The sequence below is a fragment of the Ipomoea triloba genome, chromosome 11 (genome assembly GCF_003576645.1).
Source record: "Ipomoea triloba cultivar NCNSP0323 chromosome 11, ASM357664v1".
Classification (NCBI taxonomy): Eukaryota; Viridiplantae; Streptophyta; class Magnoliopsida; order Solanales; family Convolvulaceae; genus Ipomoea; species Ipomoea triloba.
Window position 1 is genome coordinate 1,299,410 of NC_044926.1, and position 25,439 is coordinate 1,324,848.

A 25,439-nucleotide genomic window follows, 5' to 3' on the forward strand; every position below is an offset into this window, starting at 1 on the left:
ATCAATTGCTCTATATAATATTTGATGTTATAATTTATATAATTGTATATTGATCCAAATATTCTTAAAATATTATAGCAAATCCATTCCGTGCAACGCACGGGCGAAAATACTAGTTTAAGGTAAAACCACTCCTCCTGATTGATTGCGATACAACCCATCTTGATATCTAAATTTAAGATTTTCTAATTAATGAGGGATTGGGCTTAAAAGGAATTTAAGTATATATATTTGCAGTCATAGTCATAATTGTGTAGATTTGACGGGATTTGGACTAAATTATGTATATTTAAAATTCTAGACAATTTTGTGAAAACCCTATTTGAAAATAAGGTAATTATATTATCTTCTCCATGTTCTTTTTTATTATTATTTATTTTTATTTTAAAGTTAAGAAGTCCATTCTATTTTTTAAGAGTACGTTGAGAAGAAGGCAATAATATGCAATTTTAATTACAAGGCAATAACAGGCAATAATCAACAACCCTTGCTCATCCTGCTCCGATACAATGAGGCAACAAATCATAAAAATATAAATATATATCCAAAAAAAAAATTGGTGCCTTTAATTCCGATCCTTTGATCAATATATATAATATTTAGGATGCATTTCTTCATCTAAACCATTTTGCAAAACCTTAATCAGGTCAAGTACTATTCAAAGTGGGACATGATGATTAGCCTTCAATCAACCAATGAACATGTGTAGAGCATGCTGTCCAACAAGAGAGTTCGTTGTTGATTATGTATATGGTGTAGGTGTAATATATATGACCATACTTTGTTACATAAATTGAGTATTATGGGAAACAATAGTATTGATTAATAAACACTAAAAAATAATTTTTTTTCTCTGTTTTTAATTAATATTTAATAAACAAATTGAAGTAATAAAAAAATTAAAGACTTGTGGATATTACCTCTTCTCAACTTTAAAAATTGAGATACTAAGAATGAAAAAACTCATAGGCTAAATNTTCTCTATGTTCCTATTCGTAATACAATTCTAGACTAGAATTACTAATGGTAATAATTCAGTATATATATTTCTCTACAATGCAATCTATACTATTAATAAAAACTATATCCTCAGTTTTAACTTCCCGCCCAAATCAGACCTATAATATTATGGTTTGTGTAATACTCATGTTCGATTATTTCCTATTTTCCTATTCGTTGTACAATTATATATTACAATTCCTATCATACTACAATTATATCGTAATAAGAGTACTAAATATAAAAACTAAATCTTCACTTTAAACTTCCCGCCCAAAACAGTCATACAATATTTAGGATGCGATTATTTCCTATTTTCATATTCGTTGTACAATTCTACATTACAATTCCTATCATACTACAATTCTATCGTAATAAGACTACTATATATAAAAAACTATCGAGGAGGAAGAAAAAACTAAATGCGATACAGTGAACATGAATATACTTAAGTTATAAAAGTATAATTTCACATATATTAGTGTAATTGATTATTAGTAATTGTCTAATCATTATTATGATAATTAAACTAGACATTGGTCGTTGAATTTATTTTTATACTAATTATAATTATAATTAAATTATTTCTAATTTTTCCCATATTTATTTTAGTAATAATATAATTACATAAGTCATATTACATATTGATCTTTTTAAGATAATTGTAGACAAGCAAGTCATATATTATCAATTAATTGAGTAATACTTTTGCACTAATCTTATAATCAAATAAATGTACATGTTCAATATAATTTTTTTTAAATAATTTTCTTTATTTTTATTATCTAAATATATAATAAAAAATTTATTTGTGCATCGCACGGGTAATTGGACAATTATTTGCTTTAATTCGAGTGAGGAAAACATCAGAAAACATAATCGGTCCAACAAATTTCATCAATTGCTCTATATAATATTTGATGTTATAATTTATATAATTGTATATTGATCCAAATATTCTTAAAATATTATAGCAAATCCATTCCGTGCAACGCACGGGCGAAAATACTAGTTTAAGGTAAAACCACTCCTCCTGATTGATTGCGATACAACCCATCTTGATATCTAAATTTAAGATTTTCTAATTAATGAGGGATTGGGCTTAAAAGGAATTTAAGTATATATATTTGCAGTCATAGTCATAATTGTGTAGATTTGACGGGATTTGGACTAAATTATGTATATTTAAAATTCTAGACAATTTTGTGAAAACCCTATTTGAAAATAAGGTAATTATATTATCTTCTCCATGTTCTTTTTTATTATTATTTATTTTTATTTTAAAGTTAAGAAGTCCATTCTATTTTTTAAGAGTACGTTGAGAAGAAGGCAATAATATGCAATTTTAATTACAAGGCAATAACAGGCAATAATCAACAACCCTTGCTCATCCTGCTCCGATACAATGAGGCAACAAATCATAAAAATATAAATATATATCCAAAAAAAAAATTGGTGCCTTTAATTCCGATCCTTTGATCAATATATATAATATTTAGGATGCATTTCTTCATCTAAACCATTTTGCAAAACCTTAATCAGGTCAAGTACTATTCAAAGTGGGACATGATGATTAGCCTTCAATCAACCAATGAACATGTGTAGAGCATGCTGTCCAACAAGAGAGTTCGTTGTTGATTATGTATATGGTGTAGGTGTAATATATATGACCATACTTTGTTACATAAATTGAGTATTATGGGAAACAATAGTATTGATTAATAAACACTAAAAAATAATTTTTTTTCTCTGTTTTTAATTAATATTTAATAAACAAATTGAAGTAATAAAAAAATTAAAGACTTGTGGATATTACCTCTTCTCAACTTTAAAAATTGAGATACTAAGAATGAAAAAACTCATAGGCTAAATCTTACCTACTCCAACAAAATCATTCTAACAGTCTAAACCTTAGCTTACAACAACGAAATTAAAACACTCAACAATTTAAATGAAAACACTCATATCAAATCTTACTATCACGTACAAGAAAAATACTCAAATGAGACTACTAAATCTTACAACAAGAAAAACACTCAAGCAAGCTAAGCAACCTGAATCTTAGTTACTCCAAGGGAAACACATGGTCCACAATGCTGTGCAGGGTAACTTCCCAACAACTAGAAATTGAAAAGTCTTCAACTCCACTTACATCAAATTTCCTCCGAGCCTCACTTTTCAAGTTATGAATCAAAATAGAAAATTTCTTACTATATATACATAATAACAACACAATCTCCTCATCATGATTTGTAGCAAAGCGCATCCATTGAGCATTGTAAATTATTCTACTCCATTGTATTGGAATGGTGATAGTAATCTTCTCCCAACATTTCTTAGATTTCTCCCAAGTCCAAACACCCATGTAGTATAAACCTTCTCTCCCTCTTAATACATCAAGAGGATGAACAAGAACTATAGTCAGTCGACCTCCAACTTCTAGCAATGCAGACTTTAAGAAAAGTACATCCGCCAGTGATGAAACTTCATCTGGAAGAGTTATCACAGAAAAACTCTCACACCCAACATCAAATGCTACTATATGGAATGTACCAACAAGGGTATGTTTAGTCCGCCAATTATAGGAATAGATAACTCCGTCAATGTAAACATTAGTATTGGAATAGTAACAGTTGGGATGGTCACCAATGGGGAAGAAGGGAGAGGAAGAGTAGTTGTTGATCTCCCTCCATGATCTATCCACTCCCACAGTAAAAACCCAATGCTTATACTCGTCTGCCCTCTTGATCAACCATCTGGGCTGACATCAAAACCTCTTTATCAACTATCTGGGCTGACATCAAAACCTTGTATCTTTTAGACTGTGAATCGTACCCTAACCGTAGTACACAGTCTTCTTGGTATTGGTGTAATCTTGGAAGGAGAATACGTTGTCTCGTACTAACGTTGCAAACAGCGACGTCTCCATTGGGTGTGGACACACAAATCAGGCCGTCCGAGGGAGAGGAGAGTAGAAAGGGTTCAGCGTCCAGGAAGCCGACACGGTTGGCTTGGAGCGTTATCCGGCGCCGGAGGTTTCCTTGTTCGCTGAAATTTAGGGTGTAATATGCACGACGGGGAGGGTCGGCGTGCCGTGTTCGAACATCGATAGAGATGAGAAAGCTCGCCCTACTGGGAAGGGTCAAGGACAAGCTACGATGCAAAACCCCGAAGCCATGGTCAGCTACGAGAGCGCAAAAGAATTTTGAAACGCACCTGAATCGTACTAGGGATTTAGCAGGAATCTTGGAGAGGATCTCCATTAGAATTTCTTGAGGTAACGTTGAAACACCCGCCGTCTTCTTCGATGCACTCATTGTAATTTGCAGGAGTTTTAGCAGATAGGTTTGGTTAATTTGGATCGATCGAGGATGAGATCTTATTTTTAGGGTTTAGAATATTTGTCGTCTCAAAATTCAGTTGTATTTAAGATTAAATTCTCTCTACCCTCTCCTAATAAGAATGTGATTCCTATACAACTAATTAATTAAGAATGTGATCAACAATTCACTTATTTTGTTAAAAAAATATAATAAAATTGGACATACCCATGTTGCCCAATGAGTGCACATTCTTCTCGTGCCTACTAACTTAGTCAATTGTAATTGTTATACCATCGACCAGAGTTCATATTGCATTGTGAACCTGATGTAAAAATTATCTTTAATTAACGTAACACATTTTATACTTACAGAGTTACAGTTAATAGTTTCTGTACATGTAAACAAATAACTTGGAAGAAATCTAAGGAATGGGAGAAGATTACTCTAACCATTCCATTGGAAGGGGTAGACAGATCAATGAAGTTAGATTGATGCGGTTTACTACAAATCATGTTGGGGAGATTGTATTGTTATGTATAAATAGTAAATAATTAATTTTTCATTTTAGTTTGTAACTTGGGAAGTAAGGTTTGGAGAAGATTTGATGTAGGTGGAGACGTGGAGTTGAAGAATTTCCAATTCTTTCCCCTAGGGAAGTTAAGATGATCTCCCTACAAAATTTTCATTTAAAGTTTTTTTGAACTTTGGTGATAACATTGAATGACCGTGATACTTTCATTAAGGTATCTTTGACTTGATTTCAAAAGTCTTCTTTCGGTTGCTTCCTTCCGAAGTTTTTCCTTCCGGTCATTTCCTTCTGGAGCTACTTTCTTCCGATTGGACGGTTGATGAAGCCTATATACTGCTTTCAAATAGATGAATCAACTTACAACTAGAAATGAGAGGTTTATTATGCATATACAACATCTTTTGCATAAATAAAATTCATTAAGATTTCGAGTATGAGAGTATATATCTTGGTACTGGATCGCATCGAGAGGATTTTTAGGGTAGGATAGAGAATGCCAGTCTCATAATTGAGATGTATTTAAGGTAAAACTTTCCCTCTTCAGTCTTCTCATTGCGATATAAACAATGTTGGAATCTAAATTTAAGATTTCTTAATTAATGAGGGATTGGACTAAAAGGGAATTAAGCACTCTTTGGGCAACTAACTTATTGCATGTTGTCCAAGTGTCCAACTATTTTTTTTTTTTAAACAAGAGAGTTGTTGATTATGTAAATAGGGTAGGTGTAACATGACCACAATTTATATATTATGTAAATTGAGTATTATATTATGGGAGATATAGTATTGATTAATAATCAATTAAAAGTATTTTTTTTATGTTAATAATTAATATTTAATAAAAAATTGAAGTAATGAAAAATTTAAGTTCAATGAATATTGCCTCTTTTTAACTTTACAAATTGAGACGAGAAGAAGTAATCCATTGCCTCTCTTCTTTTCAACTTTGTAATGTACGAAGTAATTTTTTTCCCATAAAATAATAAGGGGATTATCTTTTTCTTGGCAACCCTACCAACAAAATGATAATCCTTATGTACTTTACATACATAAAAGTATCCACATTTAGACTTTTACATATTTTTGTCTCGCTCCCTTGATTTCTGCACACACACGCGAGCGCACATACACAAAATCATCCACCCTCCATGTTCATTATTTTGTACATGCTAACTTTTCATAGTATAGTGTAAGAATTAGAAATTCTTCAACTCCACCAACATCAAATCGATCTATCTTATCCGATCCTAATCTTACTTTTCAAGTTACAAACCAAAATAAAAAATTGTTTATTACTTATACATACAACACAATCTCCCCAAAATGATTCGTAGTAAAGCGCAACAATAATTTGACTTTGTTGGTGTTGATCTTTCTACTCCTTTCCAATGGAATGCAATAATCTAACTCCGTTGATTTTTCTACTCACTCCTTTCCATGTAGCATAGACCTCCTCTTTTACGAACAAGAACCATATAGCTAGGGAACCTCCATCAACTTCTAGATAGCAATGCAAAATTTCTCATAACAAAATATGAACATTAATATAGTTCCCCAAACGCAATCAATATAAACACTACTATATCGAAGACATAACTTTTCATAGGATTTAACTCTTAAAAAAAATGACGCAAAATAGGTTTTACATTACACACTAAATATAGGTTTAAAAAACATATGTTCAAAGCCATATATATACACTAATACACCTCTATAATAAGCATTATTTTACACATTATATATTTGCACAATATGAGAGTTATTGATTGTGAAAGCGTGACATGACTACAATTTATGTAAATCGGGTATTGCCTTTTATCTTGTTGTATACTTGTACTCAATAATAATAATAATAATAATAATAATAATAATAATAATAATAATAATAATAATAATAATAATACCAACAAAAACAACAACAACAATAACAGCACCACAATTGTAATTCATTTACAATGCAATTCTTTAAACAAACAAATTACATTGTTTGATTGGAAAACACTCAAAGGCTAAATCTTACATACTCCAACAAAAACATTCAAACGGTCTAAACCTTACAACAAGGAAATTAAAACACTCAACAGTTTAAATGAAAACAAATACTCAATCATACTAAGGGGGGTGTATTCAATCATGACTTTTGTAGATTTTTAAAAACTTTTAAAATGATAGATTTTAATAAACTTTTATTGACTTTCATAGAGTCGTTCTAAATTTTTTAAAACTTTGTAAAACTCTATAAAAGTCTGTATAAAAAACTTGCATAAATTTTTATAACTTTTTTATTTTAAAAAGTCTACAAAAGGCATTAAAATTCTAAATTGAATACATCCTTACAAACTTTCATAAGCAATTTATAACAATATTAAACACTAAAATTTATAGTTATAGAATTATTCAAATAAAATATTTAAAAATATAATTACTTTTTCTTGAGAAATTAATATTTTAAAAATATATATAATTACTAGTTGCATAAAATACAAAAAATTAATAATATATATATAAATTATATTTGATATACTACTAGGTATCAAGAAAAGATCTATTATTTGCAATAACAATATGGGACTGCTAAAAACAACAATGTGTTTCTCTTTGTAACCTCAAATTGCTATTGCGAACAATAGTTCACTATTCGTAATAGCATGTTGTTAAAAAGAAAAAAGAAAAAATATATTACGAATAAACATATGAATATTATGAAACATATAGTAAAAGTTGACGGTAATAGATAAAAAAATTTACTCTGTTCATGTATTTAGGAGAAAATGTTTAGAAGTTAGGGATAAAAAGTTCATAGAAAAAAAAATCAAAATATACAAGCAACAATGAAATAAAAATAATATTATTTTGAATTTTTAGAGGAAGATTGTAAAGTTTAGGAGAGAAAAAAATTGGTAGAGTTTAGGTATGTAGAAAATATAGGATAATGAAGAAAAAATAATTTATTGAATTTAGGTATAAGGTTTATAAAGTTTAAAATTTTAAATAAGGAGAAAACAATAGAGTTTAAATAGAGAGAGAAAAAAAAACCTTCTGAAAGAAAATTTTGAAATCTTGGGGTTGGGGGTTGGATTTCAACTATTTATATTTGAGAAGGAAAAGTATATAAAAGTCTACTGAAGTTCTAAAATTAAAAAGTCCTTACAAATTCATAACTTTTTGAATACCACATGACTTTTAAAAATTCTTTAAAAGTTTTAATTGAATACCACATGACTTTTAAAAACTCTTTAAAAATCTTGATTGAATACCGCATGACTTTTAAATACTCTCTAAAAGTTTGAATTGAATACCTCCAAACTTTTAAAGTTCATAAAAGTCTTTAAAATTCTATGAAAGTCATGATTAAATACACCCCCTAAATCTTACAACAAGAAAAACACTCAAGCAAGCTAAGCAACCTGAATCTTAGTTACTCCAAGGGAAATACATGATCCACAATGTTATGCAGGGTAACTTTCCAAGAGCTAAAAATTTGAAATTTTTCAACTCCACTTATATCAAATTTGCTCCAAGCATCACCTTTCAAGTTATAAATCAGAATAGAAAACTTCTCACTATATGTATATAATAACAACATAATCTCCCCGTCATGATTTGTAGCAAAGCGCATCCATTTAGCATTGTGAATTAGTCTACTCCCCGCTAATGGAATGGTGATTGTAATCTTCTCCCAGCATTTCTTAGATTTCTCCCAAGTCCAAACATCCATGTAGCATAGACATTCTCCTCCTCTTAATATATCAAGTAGATCAGGAACATGAACAAAAACTATAGCCAATCGACCTCCAACTTCTAGCAATGCAGACTTTTTGAATAGTAAATATGACGACCGTGATGTAATTTCATCTGGAAGAATTATCACAGAAAAACTCTCACACCCAACTTCAAATGCTACTATACTAGGAACCAGGCTATGGTTAGTCCGCCAATTATAGGAATAGATAACTCCGTCAACGTAAACATTAGTATTGTTATAGTCACAGTGGGGATAGTCACCAATGGGGAAGAAGGGGCAGTAACAATAGTTGTTGATCTCCCTCCATGATCTATCCACTCCCACGGTAAAAACCCAATGCTTATACTCATAGGAGATGAGTCTGCTCTCTTCATCAACTATCTGGACTGACATCAAAACCTTGTATCTCTTAGATTGTGAATCGAACCCCAACAGGAGTGCACAGTCTTCTCCTTGGTATTGGTTTAATCTTGGAAGGAAAATACGCTGTCTCATACCAACGTTGCGAACAGCGACGTCTCCATTGGGTTTGGACGCACAAATCAGGCCGTCCGAGGGAGAGGAGAGTAGAAAGGGTTCAGAGTCCAGGAAGCCGACACGGTTGGCTCGTAACATTCTCCGACGCCGGAGGTTTTCTTGTTCGCTGAAATTTAGGGTGTAATATCCACGTCGGGGAGGGTCATCGCCGTCCCGTGTTCGAACCTCGATAGAGATGAGAAAGCTCGCTCTACTGGGAAGGGTCAAGGACAAGCTACGATGCAAAACGCCAAAGCCATGGTCAGCTATGAGAGCGCGAAAGAATTTAGAAACGCACCTGAATCGTACTAGGGATTTAGCAGGAATCTTGGAGAGGATCTCCATTAGAATTTCTTGAGGTAACGATGAAACACTCGCCGTCTTCTTCAATGCACTCGTCGTATCGTTATCGAGTCGCTCGTACTGGATGGATCGATCGAGGATGAGATTTTAGTTTTAGGGTTTAGAATTATTGTCGTCGTCTCAAAATTCAGTTGTATTTAAGGTTAAATTCTCTCTCCCTCTCCTGCTCCTGATAAGAATGTGATTCTGATACAGCTAATTAAGATTTCTTAATAAGGAAAAATATATTAAGATTTATTAATTAACAATCGGGAGTAATAGCTGGTTTTCTTATTTTGAAGAGAAGTAGAGAAATTTAGAAAGGTTTTAAGAGATGACAAAAGAAGAAAAAACTTCAATGGTCTTACCGTTTTTATGAAAATTCATAAACACATATCAAAATATATGCTTTTAAGGTAAAATTATCTCTCACCCTCCCTCCCCCGATAAGAATGTGATTTCGATACAATTAATTAAGGGTGTATTTGGTTCATACATGGGAATTGGAATCGAATTAAGTATCAAATATTTTGTAATGTCAATGAATTGTGCAAATACCATTTTTTACATTTTATTTCTAAATTTCCTTTAAATATGATGTCATAATGTAAAATTATATATAAAAAATATTTTAATTATTTTTTTTGAGTACTACTGACTCTGTTACAATGCAATTGCCTCGAACCCACTCCCATCATCCATGTGAGAGTGTTAATCGGGACACCGGGTGCCACTTGACACAAGGTCTTTGGCATATACATATTATTTTTAATTATTATTTTTAAAAATTAAAAGAATTTTTAAAAAAAAATTTAAGAGGAAAAACGAGTTCAATAGTAAATGCAACCTATTCTCATATACGTAAATAGTAAGTTCACTCAACATTATACACAGCTGTATGTGTGCTCAGAAATTTGTATCAACAAAATGAATTATACATGTAACCTTCAAATCATTTTCCATGGCTCAAAAAGATGATTTACACTTGAAAATTAGAACAAACCCTAAAAAACAAATACGTCCTAAAGAATGAAGAGGAAGAGGGAGGAATATCATCTGATCATACTCGTAAATAATGTTGGCTGGAATTTCCTTGTGGAGTTGAAAATCGAGAGATACAAGGAAAGAGTAAGAGCGTACGAACATGGTGGGAGAATCGGAGGGAACGGCAAGAAGCACAGCTATTACTCCTGTTGGATATTTGTACAGTAATGGAGATTAATGGTTCAGATGTCTACCATGTAAGTTTGAATAATATTTGTACAGTAATGGAGATTATTGAGTTTGGTAGAGATGATTTTGGGGTATTTGAGAGGTCTCGAGAGGTGTTCGAGAGGTTCACGAGAGATGCTCAAGAGGTCGCGAGAGATGCACGAGAGATGGTTTATCTCTCACACGTATGCTTCGTGAAGCTTTGCTATTGATCTCTCGAAGGAGCCAGGTCTCGTACGTCATGCATATTTCCTTTAGAAGCAAAATCTTAATCATGGAAAATGGTTTGTGTTTTGCATCTTGGAAGCTAAGGAAATACCGTACATGGGTGTGTATATATTATGTATCTTGTTTGCATGGTTCGTGCATTATAAGATGTTAATATATAAATATAATATGCTTGGGTACACATACTTTGTACTGCAAGGGTCTCGCATGACATGAATCCTGCGTGGGCTGCATAGCAGCAATGTCTCGAACTTAGATGTAAGTAGGCTTTATCTCTCGAAGGCATTGTTTATCTCTCGAAGGTATGAATCTGGTTTGGTAATGTTTAATTACTTTGCATGTAAGTATCCATATATTATGTCTCATGTTTAGCATGCAAGCATGCACTTGAGATACTAAATTACTAAAATATGTGGGTAAGTAATTGAATTACTTTTCATGCAATGTTACAATGTTTGCGTAATGTCTTACCTCTCGACTAAGGGAGTTCTGTCAAGTTTTTATGCATGTGGCTATGGATTTATTATTTCTTAATGTGCATGTGCTCATGCATTTGAAATATTAAATGAGTGGATATAATTGTTTGAATTATATCACATGCATGAGTTCAGAATATTACGTAAACATATCCAAAATCAATTATATTTTCATATATATCTTTGGAAGTTGGTTTTATAACTGCTGTAAACTTCCTGTAACATCTCCTAACAGTCAGATTTTATTTCTATAAAATCTAAAGGAGATACATCTGATGAGATGATGCGATGCAATTCAATCTGCATGAAACCTTGATATTTCACAGTCCTACAATTCTATAGGAAATTCTTAATTGAAGCAACTTAAGAATTTCATTATTTTCTTGTATCCCATAAGATTAAATATGGAACCCTGTTGCTTTTCTAAGGGAGATTTAAAGCTTATAGGAAAGTGATTACACGCCTGAAGATACCAGATGATCCGATTTTGTTCCCTTGTTCATCTGTATTATATTGTATCTCTTTTGTATTACAGATAGCAGCAACAATTTTTCCAACAACTCCCACTACTCGACTGCTAATTAAGAAATCTTTATATATATTTGGAACTTATTTTTTTTTTAGAAACAATATTTGGAATGTATTAACAAATCTTAATTAGTTGTATGGGAATCACATTCCTATCCAGGATAGGGGAGAGTGAGAGAGAGAATTTTTAGCTTAAATACAACTGAATTTTGAGACTACACTAATTCTTAACCCTAAAAATAAAATCTCATCCTCGATCGATCCTGCAAATTAACCAAACCTATCTGCAAATTAAGCCTCGATCGTATATGATACGATGAGTGCATCTAAGAACACGGCGGGTGTTTCAATACCTGAAGAAATTGTGTTCGAGATCCTCTCCAAGCTTCCGGCTAAAACCCTAGTACGATTCAGGTGTGTTTCAAAACTCTTTTGCGCTCTCATAGCTGACCATGCCTTTGGCGTTGTGCATCGCAGCTTGTCCTTGACCCTTCCCAGTAGGGCGGGCGTTCTTATCTCTATCAGGTCTCCATCACCGCACGTCCGCCGTCCCCGTGCATATTACACCCTAAATTTCACCCCCGCCAGGGAATGCTTCAAGCCAACCGTGTCGCCCACTTTGACGATGCACCCTTTCGATGCTCCTCCTCCGACGGCTTGTTTATTTGTGTGACCAAACCCAATCGAGACTTCGTTGTTTGCAACGTCAGTACGGGACAACGTATTTTCCTTCCAAGATTACTACTCCAATACAAAGACTGCACCACTGTTGGGTACGATTCAGAATCTAAAAGATACAAAGTTTTGATGTCAGTCCCTTACACGAGAAGGTGCGAGCTCGTCCACTTCGAGCATAAGCATTGGGTTTTTACTGTGGGAGTGGATAAATCATGGAGGGAAATCAACAACTATCGTTCCCCCCCTTTCTACCCCTTAGACTTTCCCTGCCTTTGCTTTTCCAATACTAGTATTTGCATTGATGGTGTTATCTATTCCTATAATTCATCGAGTAAACATAGCATGATTGCTGGATGCCATATAGTAGCATTTGAAGTTGGGTGTGAGAGTTTTTCTATGATAACTTTGCCAGATAAAGTTCCATTGACATTGATAATAAATTCTGCATTGCTACAAGTTGGAGGTCGTTTGGCACTGGTTCATGTTCGTTTTCCTGAACTAGGAGGAGAAGGCCTATGCTACATGAATGTTTGGACTTGGGAGAAATCTAAGAAATGTTGGGAGGAGATTACTATGACCATTCCATTGAAATGGAGTATAATGATTAACAAGGTTAGACTGTGGAGTAGAATGATAAACAAGGTTAGACTGTTGCGCTATGCTACAAATCATGATGGGGAGGTTGTGTTGTTATGTATATATATAGTGAGAGACTTTCTGTTTTGATTTATAACATGAAAAGTGAGGCTTGGAGAAAATTTGATGTAAGTGGAGTTGAAGACGTTTTAATTTTTAACTCCGAAGAAGACTCTTCGGAAGTTACCGTGCACAACATTGTAGATCATGTGTTCCCTTTGGAGTGATTAAGATTCAGATTTCTTAGCTTGTTTGAGTGTTTTTTTTGTTGTAAGGTTTAGTAGTCTCATTGAGTATTTATCTTTGTACCTGGTATTAATGTTTAATATGTTTGAGTGTTTTCATTTAGATTGTTGAGTGCTTGTGATTAGAATACCACATATAATATGTTTTGAAGACTTGGACGCCTAATAATAATAATAATAATAATAAGACCCTTATTCCTTTAAAAAAAAGACATAATAGTATGTGTGCCACCAACAAAAGTCTAATAAGATGTTTAGAAGAATGTTAGTCTCAGTTCATCCTTGTACGAACCAAACCGCTAAGATCTACCATTAATCTCTGGCAATGGCATTTTCCAGTGGTTCCAATCATTAAAATCTTCCTGCAGAATAACCATCAAGATTCATGTTACAGCAAAGAACAAATCAATTACAGAATGCAACACACCGAAAATCACGAAGGCAAGAATGAATGAAGAACTCGAGATACAATATGTCTGTCACACTGCACTTTCTGAAGTTCGAGCAAAAGAATGTTCAACCCTCTAATCTTACAACCAAATATAATGATATAATCCCAATATATATAAAGTATCTGAAAGTTACGGGTTTGATTTCATCATCAAGGCAGGCATTTCTTACCTGTCCAATCATTGATGTTGGCGGGAACATGTCGTTTACTAGAGTGTGCAACGAAGTGTATGACTTCACATCTAAACGGTGACTAATGGCAACCTCGCCCTGCAACAATATAATTGTTCACTTTATTAAGTAGAAAACGAAAATCGAATTAAAAAAAAAAATGGAGCATGATCAAGAACTCGATTACCTTAGGGTTGATTATGAAGATCTTTCCCTTTGGAATTCCGATTCTTCTGTAACTGAGTTCATCAGTGTCTCTGTTGCCAAATCCCGCGTAAAACGGGTTATAATCCGGAGGGAACAGAGCCTTGATATCCTGCAGGAAACAGTTTTATGCATCAGAAGAGGGAAAACTATCTAAACCGTTGTCCAAGTCACGAGAAGGACTATAAACTATCGGAATACCTGTAGACAGGCAATCTTAAATTCGTGAGGAGCTCGTTTTATTACTGCCAAACCAATAAGAGACGTAAGGTTCGTAGTCTAGACAGGAGAATAGCTAAATCCATTCTAATTCAGACAACGGGGAACAGATGATCGGTTCGTGAATGGAAGGTTTACCTTCTCGGTACAGCGATGGAAATAGGCCATCGGGTGAAATAACGACAGGTCCATTTGGAAGAGTTTGCCCATCCTAGAATCATACGAGTTTCTATATAGTTACAATCAGAACTTTCATCATTTCCAAAACCAAGATTTCATTTTTATTACAATGTCTTTTGCATTTTGCGTACCTGTTTAAGATTGAATAGAAAACTTCTGGTCAAATATGCTTGAACAATTGCACGAGCACTCAGAAAAAGTAACTGGTACCCGTTTTCCTGCAGTTAGCAAGGATATTTAGGTTCGTATTAGTGAAACGGATTGAAAATTCGTGAAAATCAATCACATTAGATCACCATGATAGTGAATATCAAAAGCATCGACAACTTAAAGACAATAAGCATAAACCAAAAAAAAAAAAAAAAAAAAAAAAAAGGAAACACACCTTAATTGCCGAGTATAGTCTTGCAATTCCAGAATGTGTCCAGTCCTTCCCAACCAAAGGCATGAACTGACCAAGAACATCGGACCTACACATGAAACATATTTGTTGGCGAGACATAGCATTGCACATTGTCCTTTTTGACAATCGAAAAATCTGTTGAATGTCCTATAAAGGCATTGAAGGAGGGTGCGATTTGGGATAAGATCCATCATCTAATTAAGTATATCAAGAAATTGCTAGTATGCAACCTCGAAAGTTTTAAAATTATTCTAAATCGACAGAAACCATATGAAATCAAGCACGCTTACTTGGTAATAGTACCATCAACATCAGAAATTACAATTCGTGCATTCCACTTCCATAGGTACATATGAGCTTCAACCTGTTTCAGTAATTAAAAAAAAAAAAAAAAAAAAAAGGTTCAGCAATCCAATTATGAAAGTAAAGCATTCAGCCGAGTAGATATACAATATACATATATCAAGACAAGACAAGAAAGATCACGTACCTTCTGCTCCCCTAGGACCCTTGTAGAGAAAATGAAAGAAACCGTGTTTTGCCCCTCCTTCAGGTTCAAAGATGCAATTTGATCAGAAGTCGGAATATTTGTCCTCACAAATTGCTTGTGCGGAGATTCTTTGCCTCCTCGTGGTGTTGCGTTTGGTTCTACAGCTTGGCTCTGTAAGGTACATTCGGAATCAACAGATGCATCCTCGGTTGTTGAATTACCACTAGACGTATGCTCAAGACTCTTAACTCTTCTAAACGGATTTGGCCAGAGCCTCCATCGCCGTCCAGAAGGAGTTCCACTGAACCCAGAATCATCTTCCCTCGTTCTTGGGCCTTCATCCCGCTCAACTGGAATTACGTCAGTAGATTCAATAGGTAATTCCAAGTTATATGCAGCCATTCCAAGAACAATAGAAGCGGCCCTCTCCCATGGCAAGTACTTCCCTCGAATTCTAACAACCAAATCTTTATTCTTAATTATGGATTCTGCATCGGTTTTATATTCCTCCTCAGATATACGGTGTGCCTTAAAGACTTCTGCAGCTGCACTCGAACCCATTCCAGGGTGAAGCAAGTTCCCACAACGAGAGATCTCCAATCCTGCATACATACAACAATGTGTATATCGAGTCAAGCTTGTGTGAACTCAAATAGTTAAATCACTTAAATGTGACTGAAAATTATACTGAAATCAAGGAACAGGCCGTACTCCTGTTATTACCACCGTGTGCATCAGCAACAGAATTTCTTGCGTGTGGTTCCGAATTTTCACTTTGATCGCATTTGTCTGAACCTTGCTGGACACTTTGTAATTCTTTTACAACTATTGTTCCCTCAATCTGTGGAGTATCAGACTCGGTAAGATCAATTTTTGACGTACTTTCCACGAGGTTTTCAACTTCAACCAGTACACTTGGGAAAGGAGAACTGCTAGACAGATCAGATCCAGGAGGTAACACGTTATCATTACCAAATTTGTCAGAACCATCTTCGGTTTCCTTGATTGTTAGGGGGCTGAAATGAGACTTCTCTTCTGAACCTCCAAAACTTTCTTGCATTTCCAATGAGGAAAGCGTGTCTTTTTGGTTGGGCTTGTTTCCGATCTCCAAGGCCAGTTCTGATAGCTCCAAACAACTTTTGAAAACATCATCGTTCTTGATGTCAGACGATGTGCTCTCAAGACTGTCGTTCCTATGAAACTTTGTATCCCGATTCTCTATGACAAATGTTTCTTGTAGTTGATAAACTTCTGTTTGGTGCTGTGAAGGACTACTCTCGTTGTTTATGTTGCTATCGTCTTCAAAACCAACACTCCGTACAGATGTTTCAGTATCACCCGAGCAGTCAGTGGCCCGTTTAGCTTTGCCTGTGCTAAACTTTGCATTACCCTTGCAAAAATCAGCACTTTCACCCGGGCCAAGATGAAACCGAGGCATACTCAACTCTACATTTTCTGTATTATCAGATGACGAGATTGGTGCAGTCAATATGTGGCCATCCACGCTCACCAAAACAACTTCTGGACTAGAACTTTGGGATTCTAAAATGTGTTCCACAGTATCTAAATTTTCATAGTGGCCGGAACCATATTCTGATAAGTTAATCGAATCCTCCAGAGAAGATTGAACGTCGTAAAACTCATATAACCCAGACTCTGTCCTATCTAGATGAGCTACACTCGAAGCAATACGTTCATCTTGCCTCTCTAACTCAGAATCAATGGACTCATTAGTCTCGTGCCTATGAAGTACCCCTTTTTGCCTATAATCCCCGTCGTTGCCATTATCCTCCCGTGGCCCTTCATCAGAAACTATCAAGCCCCGATTTGATTCACTCTCCTTATCAGCATCAGCCTCCCTCACAAAATAGGCTTCACCCGAGTTGTCAAGATACATGTGAAAATCGGCTTCAACTCCATTAACCTGTATCCTAACAACCTTCTCTGACCGTTTAAGAACACCCTGAAATTTACCGAACCGAACATACCAAGGGGTGCACCTAAAGCTCCCATCCTGCTGCTTTACAGCAATAATATCAACAGCTCCACCAAAAGGATGAAATGGGGTGGCAACCGAGTACACACCCGCGGTTATAATGCTGCTAACTCTACCCACCACATTCATCTGCTCAGTTACTAAGAAATTCACACCCCCTCTCAAGAACACATAAATTCAACAATTCCCACCAACACCCCCTCTCAAGAACACATAAATTCAACAATTCCCACCAAAACAAACACTCTCCCCAGTCTAAATTAAGTTCAAACCACTTCAAAGAACCTAAAAGAATCCAAATTGAATCCACCCCCTCTCAAGAACACATAAATTCAACAATTCCCACCAACACCCCCTCTCAAGAACACATAAATTCAACAATTCCCACCAAAACAAACACTCTCCCCAGTCTAAATTAAGTTCAAACCACTTCAAAGAACCTAAAATAATCCAAATTGAATCAATCCCTAAACACTAAATTGAGTAAATTCGCAACCCTCAGTTCTTAACCAGATATCAATTTCAGTAAATCAGTTAAACCAGATAAGAACTAGCAGAACAAAACGAACAAAGACTTACAGATTCATAAAGAAACAGATAGAGCATAGCTCCAACAGCAACATCAGCTGAAAATAGTCGCCAAAAATGAAGTCTTTCTGACTTTCTGCAACTGAAATTGTCTTCTCTTGGCATTTATACCTGATGGGAATCTGGGAATATTATTGGGATCGTTTTCTATTGCGTAGTAGACAAAGCTTCTTAATTATTAAGGAATTTTCCTGATAGAGATGCGAATAATTAAAGCTTTGATTTTTCATTTCATTGACTTGGGTTCTTGGAAGTCTGCAAGAGTTGTGCTATGAATTTATGAGATGCTTGTATTACAAACCAACAAGAATCATAGCTTCCTATTTACCCAAACTAAATTCCTGGATTACTCCTGGAAAATTTGGATGGATGACTATTTCGTGTTCTAGAAATTTTGGGAAATTTTGCAAGAAACCGTTTTGGTAGTTGGCTCGCAGGAAGGGGTTGTTGGGTATATTGGGAAAAAAATACTAGGTTTCACTGTTTCACTTCAACGTTTGAACACGCAGAGGGTAGTTGAGACTTGATGAGAGTCCCTCCAAAAAATGAGAAAAATTTTAAAAGAGTTGGATTAGTGGGTAGTGTATAGTTATTGTACTAGAATGTTACGTAAATTAACTTTAGAGTGATTTACCTTTTTTCGTATAGTTGATTGATTATTATATAAGAGCATAGAGTATGATGTGGTGTATGCAAGTTTTCTTCATGTTACATTTACACTTTTTTTTTGGGTAATGAGGGAAGGTTATAGTTACTATCTAAGAGCGTGCACTAGTTAAATTTTATATTGTGACCCTAGCAAGTAAAGAATTACAAGGAGATAAACTAGTTTGGTTGTTCATAGTTGATCGGTTCAAATAAAAAATGTCAAATAGATTGCTATTGTTACGAGTCAAACTTATAATTTTGTAGTTATAAAGTCAATTGTATGAATAATTTAGTTGAAATTACTTCTTAATTTACACTACTTTTTGCACATGACATCTAGTATCCTCACGATTGTAAAATTAATTTGGACAATTATATTAATAATTCACTCATCAAATAATTAGATTACACTCTTTATTATTTTTACAATTCTTTCCTTTAACCAAACACTTAATTTTACGTGCACCTCTCCCACCATGCTTCTCGCCCCTTATGGCGGAATCCTTGGCGTGTAAGGAGGCACTGTCTTGGCTCAAGAATCGGGGGTCATCATCTGTTCGCGTCTACACCGATTGTTCCACTCTCAAGGATTTGCTACATTCGGCTAATCCTAGTCTTTTTTCATATGTTAGTTATTCAGTTGATGCATCTAAGGCTCTTATATCATCTTTTGTTTGTTGCTCAGTTAATTTAATTCCTAGAATTCAAAATCAGGATGCACATGCACTTGCTACAGAGGCCCTCGCTGAGGGGGCACCATTGTACTGGGGTTCAGTCCTGCCGAACTCTATTGCTCACTTATTTTAATCTATTGAGGTTGTTTGGTTTCAAAAAAAAAAAAAATCACTTAATTTTACGTAGTATTATTTTTTCTTTCCCATATTTAAAAAAAAAAATAATTTTAAGAATGTATTTCCATTATATTCGATTTTATATTGATTTTTATCAACTCGATTATCTATTCTAGTGGGGAATTCACAATATAGTCGGGAGACTTGAAACTGTGGATGGTTAACTTTTAAGAAATTTATAATTTCACCCACGTAATTTTATTCTTTGGCTCTTTACTGACTTTTATAGTTTTATGCATGAAATATAAAATTATATTTTCACCCCCATAATATTGTTTATTTACAATATGAGGCGTTACTCTATAGGACTTTAATGCAGTTATTTCTCCCGCCTTCATTTTCTCAAAGCGATAATTCTCCTTCTCCGCTACGAATCCCACCGCCACCGTTCGCCGCCGCGCATATCCGCCGGAGTGAAAATGACGAGATTGCATTTGATGATATTCCTCCTGATCTCTCTGCCGTGGCTGTCTACGGCCGAGATCAAGAAGCTGAAGATCAGTGCCGATTCTCGGCCGATGATTTTGTTCGAGCGGTTCGGTTTCACGCACATGGGACGCGCCACCATCAGCGTGTCGTCGGTGGCGGTGTCGTCCACCGTGGCTCCGCCGGAGCCGTCGCAGCTAGGTTTCTTCCTCCTCTCGGAGGAATCGCTGATCCAAGTCCTCTTGGAGCTCCAACAGAACGGAGCGTTTTGCGTTCTGGATTCAAAGTACATAAATCTCCTCTTCACCTTCCGCGATCTCTCGCCGCCGCCGGCCTCGTCGTTCAATCGCTCCTATCCGATCACATTCCCTGATGAATACTCTCTGTTCTTCGCGAATTGCGCGCCGCAATCGAAGGTTTCCATGGACGTTAGGACAGAGCTCTATAATCTCGATCGGAAAGGCCGCACCAAGGACTACCTCTCCGCCGGCCTAACCCTACTCCCGGCTCTCTACTTCCTATTCTCCCTCATCTATTTCGGATTCACCGCCGTCTGGACGCAGATCTGCTGCGCTAATCGCCAATCGGTGCACCGGATCCATCTATTAATGGCGCTTCTCCTCATCATGAAAGCCCTAAATCTCCTCTGCGCCGCCGAGGACAAGCATTTCGTGAAGGTCACCGGAACCGCACACGGCTGGGACGTTCTATTCTACATTTTCCAGTTCATCCGCGTGGTTTTACTCTTCACAGTAATCATCCTAATCGGCACCGGCTGGTCTTTCCTGAAACCGTTCTTACAGGAGAGAGAAAAAAAGGTATTGATGATCGTCATTCCTCTCCAGGTCCTAGCCAACATAGCCTCCGTCGTAATCGGCGAAACCGGTCCTTTCATCAAAGATTGGGTGACCTGGAACCAAGTCTTCTTAATCATCGACATCATTTGCTGCTGCGCCATAATTTTCCCTATTGTTTGGTCCATCAGATCGCTGAGAGAAACATCGAAAACCGACGGGAAAGCCGCGAGGAACTTAGCGAAACTCACACTTTTCAGGAAATTTTACATCGTCGTTATCGGATACCTTTACTTCACAAGGATCGTGGTTTTCGCCCTCAGGACAATTTCTGCTTACAAGTACCAGTGGGTGGCCAATGCCGCCAAGGAGATGGCTAGTCTGGCGTTCTACATCACCATGTTCTACATGTTCAGGCCTGCGGAGAAGAACGAATACTTTGCGCTCGACGACGAAGACGAAGAGGCTGCTGAGCTTGCTCTTCGCAGCGAGGAATTTGAGCTTTGAAAATTGAAATTCATCCCATTTTTGCAGTCATGTTTTTACTTTTTAGTCAGTCATGCATACATGTATAGCAACCAAGATTTGCTTTAATTTATTTACTTTCTCTACCATTATTTTCTCCCTTTTTTGGAAGCCATTATTGTAGCTCAAGAATCATGAGCTCAGTTCTCAGATAATGAAATTCAATTCTCATGCAATATCAATTACTCATTTATATGTTAGTAAAGTGTGTAACTTTAATTTGTATTAAATTATGCTCTTTTCTAATTTAAGGTAACAGTACGGTAGGAAACCAAACTTGAAACCTTGGAATTACAGGTTACCTAACCAACTATAAACCCTAGCCGATAGAAGACACAAGGAAATAAATTAACTTAGATTGGCCAGAACTTACCAACAAACAAAAGAAGGTTAGTACAGTAGGAAATCAAACTTAAAACGTTGGAGTTACAAAGCCCCTGGCCAGTAAAGGAGGATACAAGGAAGAAAATCAACTGAATTATCCATAACTGACCAGCAAACCAAGAAGGTGGATAGATAGCTCCAATAAAGAATTAAACTTGAAGACTTCGAGTTACCAAGCCAACTATCTAACTTGGCCACTATAGTTATTTGTCTTCCCCTATTAGTGAACTTGTTACTGTTGGCTGTTACCCCTTATTTTTCAACTTGTGGGCATGTTTTGATAGGCTCAGGGAAAAGAGTTTATAAATGACAATTTTATGTCTGCTGCTGTTGAGTATGTCTATTACAGAATGGCCTGTCATGCACATTATTTCTAAAATAAAATGATCAAGAAACAGATAAATACCCAAAAGAAAACAAGATTTTCATAGGAAGGCCAGCATTTACATGACTGCTAGTTTAGGAAGGCCAACATTTACATGACTGCTAGTTTAGGTGTTGCGAATCGCCATTCATTGCAAGCCTTCAAGCATCAGAAACACGCATATTATATCGGGCTCCCAGACGCTGAGCAGTTTTATCAGCAACAGCATTGTCAATCAGCTCAAACTTCTTATAATTTGACTTCAAAGCCTCGGCCTGCTGATTTGAAAGCTTTTTCTCCTCTTCCTCTTCACGCTAGCATTCAAATAAACATACATGATAGTGGTAGTAACTATCAACGAGAGCTTTAAAAATTGAAGGACGAAGAAAATGTTGAATGGAAATAGAAATTTACCTCGAGCAGAAAAGTGACCTCTGCAGCATGTTTCCTCGTCAACTGTACAAGCTCCTGAGCCACCTCAAAGTCAGGATCACCGGGTTCCACCCACCGACATTCTATTTTCCTTCCTGGTTTTCTCGGACGATCTTCAAACATCTCCGGTTCTGCAGGGAGTGCCCTCACAGGCCTCGGCATTCCAGATACCATAAAGGGGGAATTAGTGATATCAGATATTATCCCTTTGGCCTGCTTAGGATTGTCCACCTCAATCAAAGCAGCTTGAGAGGTGATTCTTGGCTCCAAGTAATTCGGAATAAACTGAACACTAACGACGTTCCCAAACTGACCAAAAGCAGATCTGAGGATAGATTCGTTAACCAGGGGCGAGAGGTTGTCAACATACACAGTCCGTTTAACTTTCTCTTCAAATGCAGAGTACTCTTCTGCCGAAGGTTCCATTACTGAAAGCTAAATAAGTATTAAACACTAATAGCACAATCCTGCAGAAAGCAGAACATTTCTCGGTACCAAACATAAATAAAATCCAGAAAACACCTAATGTTAGATATCTAACCCCCAATCTCCAACACCCCACCACATACACTATGCAATACACAAGATGATATACTAATGAATAATGCCTATGCATCTTCATTTTTTTTTGGTAAATTCACGGGGTCTTTCTCTGTCCGTTTAACGGTCCAGGTCCACCCACGTTCGCTCCGAGAGGCACGGGAGCTGGCCCGGGGGAATTGTCACTTTTGGGAATCGAACCGAGGTTCTCCTGGAATTCTTCCCACAAAGACAGCTTGTGATAGAGTAGCACATGTAGTTGAATTACATACAGATGCACACAATCAGTTACTAGGAAACTCAGTTCAGGTTCAAATAGATACAATAAGCCAAGTAAGCATGCCAAAGGATAACTGAGATGGGTTCAAAGCCCAAACCCTAAACCCTAAAAATTGACAAGATTGCTGAGCATTGAATCAAGACATATAACACTCAATTTCAAGCTGAAACAAGAATAAAATCTCCTATCTGAGCACGAAATTGCATTTGGGTAATTCAACCCTCAAAATCTCACATAGATATCTTAAACATATAGCATTTCCACCAGAAAGATCACATTTTTACCGAGAAAAACTTCGAGATATAAATTCTTTTAGTTCACAAACGGCACCCCTGGAGTGTTTGGAAAAAGAATTGAATTTGAAACTACATGAAACCCTAGCATTCAGAATTCCCTACTCCTTAATCTGAAATGAAAAACAAGCAAAAAAGAGAGAGATATAGACTGACCTTCAGAGTCGAGGGCGAAGAGACAACCTGCGTAAAACCCAGATATGTATGAAATTTATCGGAGATTCTGGGGTATAAAACACGACAACATCAAACCCGGTTCAGTGAATCCTGACCGAATCGGATCACCTCGTATTCCATGCATCCATTCAGGTTGGGCCTCGAATAGGTATATTCATCATCACGGTCCAAGTTGGTTTATCAAAGTGGAAAGTTTTTTTTGTTTTTTAGTAATGACAATTTTATGATCTGTAGATTTAAAGCTTATGTTTACTGATTGGGAAATTTGCTTTTTTCAATTAAGAAATGAAAATTTGAGAAAAAGATAATGTAAATGGATTTTATCGGTTGTGTTTTTGGCAAGAGCTCACATAAGAGGGAAATGTTGTGTTTTTGGCAAAAGCTCAGGATGGAGATCATTGAAAGGAAGGCTTGATTTGACTATGTCAAAAGGAAGAACAAGAAAATGATAAAGAAGAATTGTAAATCACAAAAAGATAGAGTTGTAAAAATTATACTAGAAGGAATTTCTTTAAACGTCTACAATTAGATAATTAGTCGACAAGGCGGATTAGGTATTCAAATTGATTGTGTAATTAAAAACAATGGATTCTTTTCGGAAAACAAACCAAAACCATAAATAAAGAAGCAAATGGCACAAATAAGTGAAGAATAACAAATTGCAAGCAAAATTAGAGTACCAAACTCACATTCAAAGCTCATAAGCTGCCCTGGCACTTCATTCGATTATTGACACCATCGAGGTCCCATCGGTTCACTAAATGCACGCATCAACCCTAGTCATCTAGTTTATCACCATCGTTGCCTAGCTTAGCTTGTGGATGTCAAGTCATCTCCTCTGGCTTCTCATCCTCGCCCAACTACATTGTCGATGTCGAGTCGTAAATAGATCGTCCCTTAATCAACACCAATAATATAAAGACTTTGTTGTCTAAGCTTAACACGTTGATGTTGAGTTTTCTCCTTCAACCTCTCATCCTCACTCCTCAAACCAACATTCGTGTTCTTAAACTTTTCAATAAGCTTTTTAATAATTTTTTATGGATAAATCATAAATGGACACGTTGTGGATCAACCCAAAGGATGTTTAAGTCCAAGTCCGAACCCAGACTTGGCCGAGCCCAGCCTCAACCGAGCTCGGTAAGCCCAGGCGTGGATAGTGACATATTTCTATATATTTGATTGAAGAAAAAAAGGAGATTTCCGTATTGTAAAGGAAGAAAATTTTCCAAAAGAACTAAACAAAATTGAACACGCGTATTATTTAGTCACATAAATATTAAATTTTAAGTGACATTTAACAAATGAAATACTTTTCTTCAATCAAATATATAGAAAAATGTCACTATCCTACAATTGACATGTTAACAACTTAAAGAAATTGACAGGTACTAACTTACTGTTGCATCCACACACAACAACATTAATGAGATTGGAGATGTCGACAATCAACATTGTATAGGTGATTAGTGATTACATTGTGTTACATGCAACTATATAAATCGTGCCAACAACCTAGATTGAGTCGTACGTGGATGATCAGTAGCTGCAATTGAGTAATAACTCG

The 25,439-nt window shown here is 35.8% G+C and overlaps 4 protein-coding genes across 9 annotated transcripts; 1 reads left to right on the plus strand and 3 right to left on the minus strand.

Moving 5' to 3' along the window:
• Positions 1-8,269: 8,269 nt before the first annotated feature.
• LOC115996914 (F-box/LRR-repeat protein At2g40920-like) lies at positions 8,270-9,457 on the minus strand. The gene has a single exon (XM_031236352.1). It carries the CDS (start codon positions 9,455-9,457, stop codon positions 8,270-8,272), a length of 1,188 nt encoding a protein of 395 aa, XP_031092212.1.
• A 4,166-nt stretch (positions 9,458-13,623) lies between these two features.
• On the minus strand, positions 13,624-17,916 carry LOC115996802 (phosphatidate phosphatase PAH1-like). 3 transcript variants are annotated; one of them, XM_031236217.1, is made up of 11 exons: positions 17,804-17,916; positions 16,298-17,761; positions 15,575-16,176; positions 15,375-15,448; positions 15,067-15,151; positions 14,813-14,899; positions 14,640-14,712; positions 14,484-14,527; positions 14,266-14,394; positions 14,079-14,177; positions 13,624-13,819 (listed from the first exon to the last, which is right to left on the minus strand). In XM_031236217.1, exons 2-11 carry the CDS (start codon positions 17,697-17,699, stop codon positions 13,757-13,759), a joined length of 2,658 nt encoding a protein of 885 aa, XP_031092077.1. In that variant the 5' UTR covers positions 17,700-17,761; positions 17,804-17,916; the 3' UTR covers positions 13,624-13,756. The 3 variants fall into 3 exon arrangements, with proteins under 3 accessions (XP_031092077.1, XP_031092076.1, XP_031092079.1); XM_031236216.1 differs by having other exon boundaries at positions 16,286-17,761; XM_031236219.1 differs by lacking the exons at positions 13,624-13,819; positions 14,079-14,177; positions 14,266-14,394; positions 14,484-14,527 and having other exon boundaries at positions 14,693-14,730; positions 16,286-17,761.
• A 2,095-nt stretch (positions 17,917-20,011) lies between these two features.
• On the plus strand, positions 20,012-21,602 carry LOC115997253 (protein CANDIDATE G-PROTEIN COUPLED RECEPTOR 7-like). Its single transcript, XM_031236770.1, has one exon. The coding sequence runs from the start codon at positions 20,077-20,079 to the stop codon at positions 21,382-21,384; it is 1,308 nt and encodes a 435-aa protein (XP_031092630.1). The 5' UTR covers positions 20,012-20,076; the 3' UTR covers positions 21,385-21,602.
• A 459-nt stretch (positions 21,603-22,061) lies between these two features.
• On the minus strand, positions 22,062-24,797 carry LOC115995740 (uncharacterized RNA-binding protein C428.12c-like). 4 transcript variants are annotated; one of them, XM_031234859.1, is made up of 4 exons: positions 24,562-24,797; positions 23,852-23,878; positions 22,565-23,010; positions 22,062-22,464 (listed from the first exon to the last, which is right to left on the minus strand). In XM_031234859.1, exons 1-4 carry the CDS (start codon positions 24,572-24,574, stop codon positions 22,312-22,314), a joined length of 639 nt encoding a protein of 212 aa, XP_031090719.1. In that variant the 5' UTR covers positions 24,575-24,797; the 3' UTR covers positions 22,062-22,311. The 4 variants fall into 4 exon arrangements, with proteins under 4 accessions (XP_031090719.1, XP_031090721.1, XP_031090718.1 ...); XM_031234861.1 differs by having other exon boundaries at positions 22,565-23,017; positions 24,562-24,567; XM_031234858.1 differs by lacking the exon at positions 24,562-24,797 and adding an exon at positions 23,981-24,011.
• Between the last annotated feature and the right edge of the window lie 642 nt (positions 24,798-25,439).